At 45.8% G+C, this 13,989-nt stretch overlaps 1 protein-coding gene across 5 annotated transcripts in view; it reads right to left on the bottom strand.

Moving 5' to 3' along the window:
* palld (palladin, cytoskeletal associated protein) overlaps window positions 1-13,989 on the bottom strand; it is a 94,608-nt gene that overhangs the window by 10,702 nt on the left and 69,917 nt on the right. For 4 of the 5 annotated variants that reach the window (XM_060866822.1, XM_060866824.1, XM_060866825.1 and 1 more), the window contains 3 exons: window positions 4,130-4,804; window positions 1,700-1,832; window positions 783-884 (listed from right to left, as the gene is read on the bottom strand). In XM_060866822.1, the coding sequence (XP_060722805.1) occupies window positions 783-884; window positions 1,700-1,832; window positions 4,130-4,804 (910 nt within the window). Of the gene's footprint in view, window positions 1-782; window positions 885-1,699; window positions 1,833-4,129; window positions 4,805-13,168; window positions 13,341-13,989 lie in introns of all 5 variants that reach the window. The other variant, XM_060866827.1, reaches the window with a different exon arrangement.

Genomic DNA, 13,989 nt, shown 5'->3' with positions numbered 1-13,989 from the left:
TTTCTGCCTCTCTCTCACTCGCTTTCTGCCTCTCTCTCACTCGCTTTCTGCCTCTCTCTCACTCGCTTTCTGCCTCTCTCTCACTCGCTTTCTGCCTCTCTCTCACTCTCTTTCTGCCTCTCACTCACTCTCTCTCTGCCTCTCACTCACTCTCTCTCTGCCTCTCACTCTCTCTCTCTCTCTCTCTCTCTCTCTCACACACTGTCTCTCTCTCTCTTTCTCTCTCACTCTCTCTTTCTGTCTCTCATTTTAGATGTATTTTTCAAAAATGCCACATACTGTACTTTACCTGTCAAAGTAGCCATGTGCAATTTGAGTTCAGATTAAAGGAGCAATAAGTAAAGATCCATACCGGTTATATAATCATACACGTTACTAGTCACATGGCTTTACCTGGTCGCTTTCAGCATCACACCGACAGAGAACTTTCACAATTCGGCACCGTTTATGTTGAACACTTATTCAGAACCCTGTCAATGTTGTAAACGTTGACAAGCTTGCACTATGATTTGTGAGTTGCCTTTTATGGAGAAAAAAAAAAAGAGGTAGCGCTGAACAGCTTAGCGCTAGTCAGACTGGAGCTATGTTCTGGGTCAGAAAAATAAACACTGAACACTTGGAGGAAGAAACTATTGCGACTTGTTGTATGCTTCTACAATGTGTACAGGAGAGAAATTATTATTATTGTGGACACAAATTTTAGAACTGCACAAAATTACAGACTGCACCTTTAATGGAGGAATACTGATACAGATGTAGTAGGTTACTGTGTGTGTGTGTACCTGTGTAACGGGCTCCTCCTCTGTTTGCTGTGTGTTAAACACTGTGGCTGCGTTGTCAGCCCCCAGAAGCCTGCGAGCCATCTTCTCCTCATAGGTTAACCTCTGAAAGCAAGCAGGATTAATGGGTAAGGGCTTTAGGTTAGTGTCACGTTCTCACGCCACTCGTCATATTACTGCAGAATTACACGGACGATTAGTGACCATGCCGAGTCAGTGCTGGGGGGTGGGGGTGGGGGTGGGGTCGTCCGGTTGGGTTTCTACTATGAACGCACACAGGAAGTGGACCGACCTTTGTGTCTGCATCTTCTACACTTCTTTAAAACCAAAAGAGAGGTTTTAATAACTGCCCCTGCTCGGGTGCTTTCCTAATTCACAGACATTTTCTATCTCAGAGATTCATCGAATCTCTTCCCATCCCCTCAGTGCATTATGTATAAAGGATCCCTTAATAACCTCGTGGTCGGGTCTTCGTCAGCGATCGTCCGAAGACTTCGCCATAAGGAATTAATTCCACTCGACTACACACTGTTGTAGAAGGGACATTATGTCCTGTCAGGTTGACTTCTGAGTCTGGGTCGTCTCAAGGTTTCTTCCTTACAGTATATAGTCTCAGGGAGATTTTCCTTGCCGCCGTCACCTCAGGCTTCATCATTAGGAAAGAAAACTAATAACTTTAGTTTAATCTCTAAACTTTAACATTTTTATTCTGTTTCTATACTTCTGCAAAGCTGTGAATTGTTTTATACATGTAGTGATCGCTGTATGAGTTGAATTCTACATGTAGCGATGCAGATGCAGAAGATGGAAATGAGGTTCTCTTTTCTCAGTTATCTGTAAGAGTTCTGTTGTGTTTAATACAGTCTGAGACATGTCAATAATCCTTTATTATCCAGACACACACACACACACACACACACCTGCTGGCCGTTGCTGACACGTTCCTCTTTAAAGCGCAGCTTCCTCTCCAGGTCTTGAATGACGGCATCTTTCGAATCCTGGATCTCTGAGTCACTTACGAGCCGTGGCGTGCGGGTGCTCTTACGCAGGAAGCTGCAGTTTGAAGGCCGCACGAGACAGAGAAAGAAAACGCCGGAATTAGAAAAGGATGCTGTGCAAAACCAAGATACTTTTTGCAAAACCGAGATACTAACGTCTTTTAAATGTAACACGATAGATCATATTATATAAACAACTTTTTGAAAGTTACATTCATTCATCTTCTACCGCTTATCTGAACTACCTCGGGTCACGAGGAACCTGTGCCTATCTCAGGCATCATCGGGCATCAAGGCAGGATACACCCTGGACGGAGTGCCAACCCATCGCAGGGCACACACACACACTCTCATTCACTCACGCAATCACACACTACGGACAATTTTCCAGAGATGCCAATCAACCTACCATGCATGTCTTTGGACCGGGGGAGGAAACCGGAGTACCCGGAGGAAACCCCCGAGGCACGGGGAGAACATGCAAACTCCACACACACAAGGCGGAGGCGGGAATCGAACACCCAACCCTGGAGGTGTGAGACGAACATGCTAACCACTAAGCCACCGTGCCCCCCTGAAGAAATCTTATTAGATCCTTATCAGTGTCGCCGTTTATTACAATCGGCCGTTGTTGAGGCACGTCCACGGAGCGGAAACGGCTTTCCAAACCCATCGGACTGCTCTGGTGTCACGGACGTGTGAGAATTCGTAAGCAGTTGTAAAAATGTGGACCGTATCCTGTCTGGAGTGAGCTGATCCTTGTGAACATCTGTTGTGCTTAAAAATCTCTTCCAGCTCTCACAGAAATCGTCTCTCATACTCAGGAGACACAGTTTTGACTGACAGGCTCTGGATGCCCCGCCCATGTCTTCTTCCCATGTCTTCTTGCTGCCTAAACACTGATCTGTGTATCAGAAACCCTGCTAAACACCTCCAACACACACATACACACACACACCCCTTTATTTGCCCTTACACAGAACCATAAAACACCTACATGGTCACAGTAGTGTGTGTCTATTTATAAAAATAAAAATCTTTCGATGATCTGTAAATCTAACCAGCTTTCACTGCTCACTTGGTGAGTGTTAATACTGGTGCGGTTTAACAGTGTGCACAAGGCGGTGGTGCAGTTTGTGGTGCCGTTTTAATTCTAAGCTCAGAGTTTCTATGCATGTTCTCCTTCTGATCTCCAAAACAAAATAATAAACATGGATGTGGACGTAGGATTAACTGAGATGGATTCCTTCTAAGTGTGTAAAAGTGTGTGTCAGGTTGCCTGGTGAATAAACTGGTGTCTCATTCAGGATATATTCCTGCTTCATTCCCAGTGATCCAGGGATCCACAACAACCAGTTAATGTGAACGTGTGTGTGTTTGCGCGTGTGCGCGTGCGTGTGTGTGTGTGTGTGTGTGCTGCAGGACAAAGCTTATTGTGACCCATTTTCTTGATACCGCCACCCATTTCTCTAATTCTGAGGCATGAACACATTTTGATAAAGCTCCATGTTTAACTCAGGACACACACACACACACACACACACACACACACACACACAGCATGCACATAAACATTCCCTCCTGTCTCAAAAAAAGGTCCTTCCATCTCTATAAACATGCTTTATAAGAATGTAAACATGAGCTTCTATCCAGGAGCCACAGTGCAGCTGCAGGAGTCCGTGGCTACGCTCCAAATTACAATGCACGCTCCCTACGCAGTGCTCTAGTGTGCATATCATCAAAAAGGCGTGCACTCGGTGGACCGTAAACATGTGGCTTTGTTTAGGGTGAAGCGTGTGCCGCTGACCTTAAGACTTAATCTTAAGAAATGAAAAATATAGGAAAAAAATTCTGAGCTGCTCTATAAGAGATGAAAACTTGAATCACTGCGATCTAAATTATTACCACATTATTCAGGGAAGCAAACAGCTGTTTTCACATTGTACGTTATTACGCTATCAGAATTAGCGTCGATACAAGTTTCCCGCTAGGAAGCTGCACAAGTCGTAATCACGACTGGGAAACACGGAGATCGTTCTGATACCCGAGTTGATGAGATGTGACGAGTCCTAGACTAAAAGTGAAAGAGAAAAGAAATATGATGCGTGTGAAATACGAGAATATAAATAGACCTGGAGTCGTCCGTGTTTCGTGTACTCTCTGACAACAAATACCTACACGACTTGCTCGTAATTACCACTTCAGAAGTGGGATGTAGGATAATTGAGAGCACGTGAAGGTATTTGTCTAAGACTCTTCACTGTTCCGTCAATTTTTAAATAATAAAATAAGCCGAAAATTGTCGACAAACGCCATCAGCACCAAAAGAAGCAGAGGAGGATGGGTACTTACACTGTGCCATTTCCTTTGGGCAGCCCCAGCGCATTGACAGGTGGTGCAGAGGGCGTGGCTGGCAGCACAGACACCAAATACCCAGCAGGTGAGTGGGGTTTGGATGTGAAAGGGGAGGAGCTGTCAGAGCAGGTGGGGCTTGTGGTGACAGGAGGCGGGGGCGGAGGTGGTGGAGGGGGAAAGTCCTGCGGTGGGCCACAGGGAGAGGTGACGGTGCTAGAGCTGAGGAAGGGTGGAGGAGGAGGAGGGAAGGAAGGAGAGACTGGGGACTCAACGCTGCCTCCTTTAGGCAACGGCTGGAAAAGCGGCAGGCTGACGCGGCCAAACGGCTTGTGGGGAGCAGAAGGGGATAACGGCGACGCCAGGCTGGAGCCTGAGGAGGTAGAGGACTGGGTGGAGTAGCTCACCGAGCCGCTGCTGGGGCTGATGGGAGATTGGGCGGCGATGAATTGCTTGGGGCGGGCGTAGTTGAACGTGCTCGTCTGCATGGTGCTGCACTCCAGCTCCTGGAAGGAGGGAGGAGGGGGAAGAGGCGGAGAGGGAGGCGGGACCTCCTGAGGTGGCTGCTGCTGGGGAAGTGGCAGGGATTTCGGTTCAGGCTGCTGCTGCCACTTAGCTGCTTCCTGCTGCTCTAGAAGGACCTGATCGTGGAGCTGCTTCAGTTGCTCTGCGTTCCTGCAGGATGGAACAGAAAGCAGAAAGGAAACTCTGGATCAGTCGCCGCTCGACCGAAGGGGCAGGTGGAACAGAGCCTCACATAATTTACATCAACATTTTTAGTTAAGACAGATAATGAACATTTACATTCCTTTTTCCTATTCACATAATTTAGAGCTAGTTTGGGAAAACACTGATGTGGGCTAAAACCTGGCAACCCTGTTGAACGCTGAACCAAACAGAGCTGCACAAACAAATTCGTGTCTAAAAGCAAACCGCTCAAAATGATGCTAATTACTGTATGCTAGGTGGTCGCGTTGTCGACTCTCAGCTATCAAAGGACTAAAAACAACGAGTAAGTCAAGCGTGTTGCCTTTTAAATTTGTTTACTTTGAGGCTATGACATCTCACCAAGAGCTACAGTAGGTTCACAAGCTGCTGCTGAGAGAAACAAAATCTTATATCGTCATCTGATCAGCAGATGAGACGTTTGTCCAAAATGGCTCCCTTTTTATACGGAAACTCCTCCATAAACAGTATTTCTGTGAGCGTGGCGACTCGTGCTGAGCGTTTTCCTGCTGTCAGACACGAACCTAATCTGCACATCCTTCACAAGCTGCCTGTAGGCTTCCACGTCCTCCCACATCCTCCACTTTAACACAAACATGGCGCTACACTAAACCTCACAACGTTCTGTCAGCAGAGCTGTGATCAAGCGCTGATGCAGCTGCTCTATAATTAGTGCCCTTCTCTACCACTACCATGTTGAGGCAAAAGAGAGAGAGAGAGAGAGAGAGAGAGCGAGAGAGAGAGTAAATGTTGTTCTGCCATTCTGAAGATGTTGTTAGTTTGATGGAGGGCCACAAAGTCTGTTCTGGAAAGAACATCAGGCTCTAGGGATTTTAAACACAAAGCGGCTTCTCTGTAACTTTTAACTTGGACTTTTTTTTTTTTATAGATTTTATTTTTATATAGAAAACAGATTAAACGTGTACAGTGATATTCGGCCTATCTGACGGAACCAGAGTGTAGTTCTACTTGACTTGGTTTCATAGACATGTAATAACTTACATAGAAAATAATAAAATCATGGACCCAAAGACACACACACACACACACACACAAATGAAGTCGTTATTCCACGTACATTACAGCAGGAGCGGGGGTGGTGGTGGTGTCACTTCAGTATTTTTATTTCTGGATCACTTCGGTATTATTGTGAATCTTTAAAGGTCCATAAACTAAAGCTCTTTGTTATGGAGTCCCTCCAGGATTTAAAGGAGAGTTACTTTATGATTTTGCTGCTTCTTTTACGAGGAAAAAAAGTTGTTTACTTCTTGACTTCTTACATCACAAGTACAGGATTCCTCTTTTAAACTCCTAGCAGTGAGACACACGTGTAATGACTTTGTGCGAGAGCTGTACTCGTGTTCCCACACACGTGAACAGAAGAGGGCCGAACGTGTGCGTCGTCATGACGTCGCACGGTGCGACCCGAATCTGCAGAAAATCTCAGGACCTCTGATTAACGCTACTGGAAGAGTTCGTAGAGTCGTCTGTTCTAAAGGCTTCAGACACGTTCCAAGTACGTGAGCTGTTAGACGATCGGGACATTTATTATACACACAGATTTCTAGAAAAACTAAAGTGATAGCAAGCGGTTATGTAACATAATGAAAAAAAATAATAAATAAACAAACAAACAAACATAAGCATGAAGCTTAATCCACTTGGAGTTTAGTTAGTTCTGGGATTATGGGATTAGTTAATTGGTATATTTTCACTAATATAGCACTGGATTAATCACCATGTTTAATCATATGAATTGAAATGGATTGTCATGATGCTAATCATTTAACTCAATCGTACCTGAGGTTAAGAGTCAAGCCCTAAACCGACATCCTTATAAAGGCCTATTTTTTTTTCCCCCCAGGTCTTCATTGTACATTTTCACTGGAGGGATTAGGAGAGTCACAAGTGTGTGTGTGGGTGTGTGTTGGTGTGCAACTAGTGCATTTGTGTTGTGTTTGTTTCCATTTCTTTAAGAGGACGTTGCTCAGTACAGGGGAAGATTATCAGATCGAACATGTCAGAGTTGGGTTTGAACCTGATCAGGTGTATGTAGTGGTGCACGATGGGATTGGATTTGTGTGTGTGTGTGTGTGTGTGTGTGTGTCACATAATTTGTGAGATATCAAACTTCATCCAGAGCTTCACCTAGAAGTCAGTAGCTCCAACCTAAAACAGAAAACTCCTCAGTCATACAGTCTGTGCATTAGTAAAGCTGACAGCCAGCACGTGTGTCTTTACTTTTCAGCCCACAGACAGAGAAAAACAGCACCTGTATGGGACACGTAAGGAAAACTAGCCTGCTGTTTACTGTTTATTCAGCTAAAGTGCGCAGCGGCTTATCAGACCTAAAACATCAGGAACGATTCCCTGAACGATTCCCTGAACGATTCCCTGAACGATTCCCTGAATCGCAATGAAGTGAAAAGCTTTCTGGAAGACGCTTTGTAAACCTGCACAGGTGTAACTTTCAGAAGAACCTGCGTGACGTTATTCTTTAAAAACCGACACAAACACTTCACAGTGACTGAAAGCGGTACGGCGAGCTAGCAGGCTTCCTCTCTTTCATACTGGTTTACCGTGTGGTATGAAGGCTGCTCCCTCTGCTCGCTCTGTCGGTCGGCTCCAAGCACATTGTAGCCTAACAGTTTCCAGATGTGAATCAGCGAGTCACTCGGGGTTCTGCTCTCTGTTCTTTTTTACTTTTTAACATCGAGGGGGAAGCCTTCCCTCCCTCTCTCTCTCTCTCTCTCTCTCTCTCTCTCTCTCTCTCATATACTCTTTCCTGCAGCTGAAATGAGTCTGACAGACCTGATAAGACCTTGAAAACCGAAATAAAAAGAGAAAGGAGGGAAAATGCAGGAGAGAGATCATGCTGTGCTGAATGCGCTTTGCTCATATAGAATCAGACAAATTTTCTATGATGTTAAATTAAACTTAAAAAGAAAAGACTGCGGTGTGTGTATAGCTGTGCTTGAATAATCTCAGTGTATACAGACAGTGAGAAAAAAGCCCTGAATCCAGATCAGCCCTGGTGTCCCTACAATAACATCCATGATTTCCACATGAAATATTACACAATGGTGTCTTCTTTCTGTTTGTGTCTTTCCCTTCAGCGCCTGGTTTATTCCCCCCCCTCCCCTTCCTGCCGTGTCCGGAGCGTGCAACCGGCGAAAGTGCACTTTTACAGGAATAGTTTGGCAGTGGCTGAAACGCGCTCGGACTCGGCCCTCTGAGACAGCGCTTTGCTTTCATTCCTTTTTTGGTTCTGTTCTGAGCGCACATCATCTTACCCAAACACACACACACACACACACACACACACGCACACACACACACACACACACTCATTCACCGTGCTCTCCAGTGCACCATTCAGATAAATGACTGTATAAAATGAATGCTGAGTCAAGCAGTAGGACTACTTTTTTTTCCTCTTTCTCTGGGGGGGCACAGTGGCTTAGTGGTTAGCACGTTCGCCTCACACCTCCAGGGTTGGGGGTTCGATTCCCGCCTCCACCTTGTGTGTGTGGAGTTTGCATGTTCTCCCCGTGCCTCGGGGGTTTCCTCCGGGTACTCCGGTTTCCTCCCCCGGTCCAAAGACATGCATGGTAGGTTGATTGGCATCTCTGGAAAATTGTCCGTAGTGTGTGATTGTGTGAGTGAATGAGAGTGTGTGTGTGTGTGTGCCCTGTGATGGGTTGGCACTCCGTCCAGGGTGTATCCTGCCTTGATGCCCGATGACGCCTGAGATAGACACAGGCTCCCCGTGACCCGAGGTAGTTCGGATAATCGGTAGAAAATGAGTGAGAGTGAGAGTATTTTCTCTCAAAATGTGTGTCACAAAAATGCATTTCACCCCAAAGCTTCCAGATTTCAACTCTAAACCTGGTTGCCTCTTCCAGGAGGTTCAGTCATGGCCAAAGATTGTGCTTTCAACAAGAAGATAAGCCAAACATTCTTCTACACCGTTGCAGAAACTGTTAAAGTAAATGTCACAGTAACAGGATTTGAACTCTGACTGGTTTAAATTGAAGAGGCACAACCACATGCACAAAGATCCCACTACACACACCTCCTGTGAAGCACGGTGGTGGCAGCATCACGCTCTATGTTGCCAAATACAGAGAGATCCTTGAAGAACTTTGCACTTGATCTCAGACCGGGGTGAAGGTTCGGGCTGTCGGCATGACAACCAAACCAAAGCATCTATTAATACAATGCTGGAGTGGCTTCTCTGAATGTCCTTGAGTGTTCAACTCTAATTGAGCCTGAAAGGATCTGCCAAGAGGAATAAGAGAAACAGCCCAAATGTGTGTGTGTGTAAAGCTCGTAGAGACTCAAACAACAAGCTGCAGTTCACTTAGATTTTTCAATCCAGTTTTATGGTAAACAAAAAAAAACGGGGGTCTGAATATTTTTTCTGACCTGCACTGTACACACTCACTCACACACACACTCACACACACACTCACATACACACTCACATACACACTCACACACTCACACACACACACTCGCACTCACACACTCACACTCACACTCTCACACACTCACTCACACTCTCACACACTCTCACACAACCACACACACAACCACACACACACACACACAACCTCACACACACACACACACACAACCACACACACACACCCTCACACACACAACCTCACTCACACACACACAACCTCACTCACACACACACAACCTCACTCACACACACACAACCTCACTCACACACACACAACCTCACACACACACAACCTCACACACACAACCTCACACACACACACAACCTCACACACACACACACAACCTCACACACACACACAACCTCACACACACACACAACCTCACACACACACACACAAAACCTCACACACACACACAACCTCACACACACACACACACACACACACACACACACACACACACACACACACACACACACACACACACACACACACACACACACACAGCCTGCATCCTTTTTGCTTCAAGATCATGCAGTAAGTCCGGCTCTAACTCAGTGAATGATTTAACTCGCTCTTGTCCTCCCTTTTATTTCTGAAAACCAGCAAAAAAAGCTCATTTCTCCTTCATCTTTTTTTCCTCCCCTTCTGCTCCACAAGAGGTTTTGCGTGTCTGAAATCACTCAGCACTTCTAAAATGATCTTGTCTTATGCTCCTGAGCCATGAATAACTCTCATAATATAAAGCCCACTTTCTAAAAATACCACTCCCTGTTTTAGAGGCTGTATAACCCAGAAGGTGGAGATGTTTTTTTTTAGTAGTTCATCACATGACAATCTTAATGATCCACATAATCCTCTCAGGTAATTACAGGAAGGCACAATAATTCACATGTGTCAATGGCATTCTTCCATCTCTCTCTCTCTCTCTCTCTCTCTCTCTCTCTCTCTCTCTCTCTCTCTCAGATCCTTCGTCTCTCTCTCTCTCTCTCTCTCTCTCAGATCCTTCGTGTCTCTCTCTTTCTCTCTCTGATCCTTCGTGTCTCTCTCTTTCTCTCTCTGATTCTTCGTGTCTCTCTCTCTCTCTCTCTGATCCTTCGTGTCTCTCTCTTTCTCTCTCTGATCCTTTGTGTCTCTCTCTTTCTCTCTCTGATCCTTCGTGTCTCTCTCTCTCTCTCTCTGATCCTTCGTGTCTCTCTCTTTCTCTCTCTGATCCTTCGTGTCTCTCTCTTTCTCTCTCTGATCCTTTGTGTCTCTCTCTTTCTCTCTCTGATCCTTTGTGTCTCTCTCTCTCTCTCTCTGATCCTTCGTGTCTCTCTCTCTCTCTCTCTCTGATCCTTCGTGTCTCTCTCTCTCTCGCTCTCTCTCTCTTTCTCTGATCCTTCGTGTCTGTCTCTCTTTCTCTGATCCTTCGTGGCTCTCTCTCTCTCTGATCCTTCGTGGTTCTCTCTCTCTCTCTCTGATCCTTCGTGTCTCTCTCTCTCTCTCTCTCTGATCCTTCGTGTCTCTCTCTCTCTCTGATCCTTCGTGTCTCTCTCTTTCTCTCTCTGATCCTTCGTGTCTCTCTCTTTCTCTCTCTGATCCTTCGCGTCTCTCTCTCTCTCTCTCTCTCTGATCCTTCGTGTCTCTCTCTCTCTCTCTCTCTCTCTCTCTCTGATCCTTCGTGTCTCTCTCTCTCTCTGATCCTTCGTGTCTCTCTCTCTCTCTCTCTTTCTCTGATCCTTCGTGTCTGTCTCTCTTTCTCTTATCCTTCGTGTCTGTCTCTCTCTCTCTGATCCTTCGTGGTTCTCTCTCTCTCTCTCTCTCTATGATCCTTCGTGTCTCTCTCTCTCTCTCTCTCTCTGATCCTTCGTGTCTCTCTCTCTCTCTCTCTCTGATCCTTCGTGTCTCTCTCTCTCTCTCTCTCTCTGATCCTTCGTGTCTCTCTCTCTCTTTCTCTGATCCTTCGTGTCTGTCTCTCTCTCTCTCTCTCTCTGATCCTTCAAGTCTCTCTCCCTCTCTCTCTGATCCTTCGTGTCTGTCTCTCTCTCTCTCTCTCTCTCTCTTTCTCTGATCCTTCGTGTCTGTCTCTCTCTCTCTCTTTCTCTGATCCTTCGTGTCTGTCTCTCTCTCTCTCTCTCTCTCTGATCCTTCGTGTCTGTCTCTCTCTCTCTGATCCTTCGTGTCTGTCTCTCTCTCTCTGATCCTTCGTGTCTCTCTCTCTCTCTCTCTCTCTGATCCTTCGTGTCTCTCTCTCTCTCTCTCTCTCTCTCTTTCTCTGATCCTTCGTGTCTGTCTCTCTCTCTCTCTCTCTGATCCTTCGTGTCTGTCTCTCTCTCTTTCTCTGATCCTTCGTGTCTGTCTCTCTCTCTCTGATCCTTCGTGTCTGTCTCTCTCTCTCTGATCCTTCGTGTCTGTCTCTCTCTCTCTGATCCTTCGTGTCTCTCTCTCTCTCTCTGATCCTTCGTGTCTCTCTCTCTCTCTCTGATCCTTCGTGTCTCTCTCTCTCTCTCTCTCTGATCCTTCGTGTCTGTCTCTCCCTCTCTCTCTGATCCTTCGTGTCTGTCTCTCTCCCTCTCTCTCTGATCCTTCGTGTCTGTCTCTCTCTCTCTGATCCTTCGTGTCTGTCTCTCTCTCTCTGATCCTTCGTGTCTGTCTCTCTCTCTCTGATCCTTCGTGTCTGTCTCTCTCTCTCTGATCCTTCGTGTCTGTCTCTCTCTCTCTGATCCTTCGTGGCTTGGTAAGGCCAGAGAAAGAGACGGAACAGGCCTTCTTGTTGCCATGCCGATGGCGCAGTGTTGTCAATTTTCACTTCAGTCCAACAAACTGCTCCAGAATTTTATACACAAACACACGCCATTCACCAGGCCCTATATTTCTTCTTTTTTTGGTCCTGTGCTCCATGTTCTGCTCATTCCTCCTCCCTCTGTTCTCTCTCGCTGCTATATAAACTACACCCCCAAACTACCCTAGAGTTAAATCCCATTATATAAATGTGTAATATATATTTCTACTGTGGCTGACACTTATTAGCAACCTGACCTTTAAATACTTCGGTCATACGACGCGGGATCGGTGAGCCGAGCCTGAGTGATGTCGTTTAATTTCCCACCTCGAACTAATACCAGTCTGAGTGAACTTGTGTGAAGAAGGTCAGCATCTTCCTCTCGGCTTCATTTCCCTAATAGATCTTTAGTCCTTACTGACAAACCCACATCCTGCTTAAGAAAAGTGCGACTCGGACACTTTAGATCTTTGGGTGGTAGGAAAACAGCGTCAATCTGAGTTCTAACTTCTGCTGGAAGTCCAATATTGCATGTCTGCTGGTCAGGGAAACTGGCAAGTGTGTGTGTGTGTGTGTGTGTGTGTGTGTGTGTGTGTATTGGTAGAGCAGGAAATAGCTGCTGGAAGACAGGAAGTTGTTGAGTATAAACAGCAGATGATCACTGGAGTCCCTCTGTAAACAGAAACAGGGTGCTACTGTGGTGTGTGTGTGTGTGTGTGTGTGTGTGTAAGTGCATCTGTTGGTAATGATGATCAAGTTTGACATCCGTGCTCCAAACAGGCGCATTTAAAAGAGAGACTGAATTCAATAAGAATAAAGTAAATGGAAATCAAAGGATGTCACTAATAAATGTGGTAATGAAAAGCATGAAGGATTTATTCTCCATTTGATTCCCAGGATTTACAACCAACAACCACAACGCAGCAAAAACAAACCTGGGAGCTCTTTGTTCCAGCAAACAACAGATACGAGGACGCGTTCGAGCCAAAACACGTCTCGTTCTCAGCCTCGGTGTGTGTGTGTGTGTGTGTGTGTGTGTCACAGTGTGTGACAAAGTTCATGAACAAAGCCACGCACCTGCACTCACGCTCTTCTCGTCGTCCCTGACCACTAATCACACGTCTCTGTCACAGACACAGCTTCATGACATCACCGCTCCTGAACTCGACAGACTGAGCTGTGACTAAGCCGCTGTCTCGATCTGTTCAGAGTTTTCTTCTTCCCACCGCTTCCCAGCTCTGAGTCAGACCTACGATCATAAATATCGCTTAGCTAAAATATCTGCTTGTTTCCAGCCTTCGTGTCTCCTCGTTTATCCTCTTTACAGATCGTACGTCGTCGTTCTGTGAGCCGATCGAGTTTCGCCGTGAAGGTTTTTTTCTTTTAAATAACGTTTTAATAATAATAATAATAATTCCACTGTGACATCACTGACAGCTAGAGACATTTGTAGATTTCACGGATTTACCCGACGCACCGTTCGTTCATTATCAGGGTGAAATGAACAGACAAATGACTCGACTCGTCTGATTGTTCTTAAGATTTGAAGAAAGGAAGAGCAAGGCTGAAAAACTCTAAGTTTAGAGGTTCGATCGCACTGAAAACGACTGACTGGAGATCTTTTTAGCTCCTGGACTGCTTCCTGTAAAACCAGTCTCACAGCCCCCCCTCCGACACACACACACACACACACACACACCCCATCATCATCATCACCCCCCTACATTCTCTGAGTGCAATAAAAATGAAGGTCTTGAAAGTTTTGGCAAGCCTCTTGAGTCACTTTGGTTTTTCTTCTCTCTCTCTCTCACTCACACACACACACACACACACACACACACACACACAGACAGACAGACACACAGACAGACAGAGACAGACACAGACAGACACACACA

This window comes from Tachysurus vachellii, chromosome 3 (genome assembly GCF_030014155.1).
Source record: "Tachysurus vachellii isolate PV-2020 chromosome 3, HZAU_Pvac_v1, whole genome shotgun sequence".
Taxonomy (NCBI): Eukaryota; Metazoa; Chordata; class Actinopteri; order Siluriformes; family Bagridae; genus Tachysurus; species Tachysurus vachellii.
This window is presented reverse-complemented; position numbering and strand designations above follow the sequence as displayed.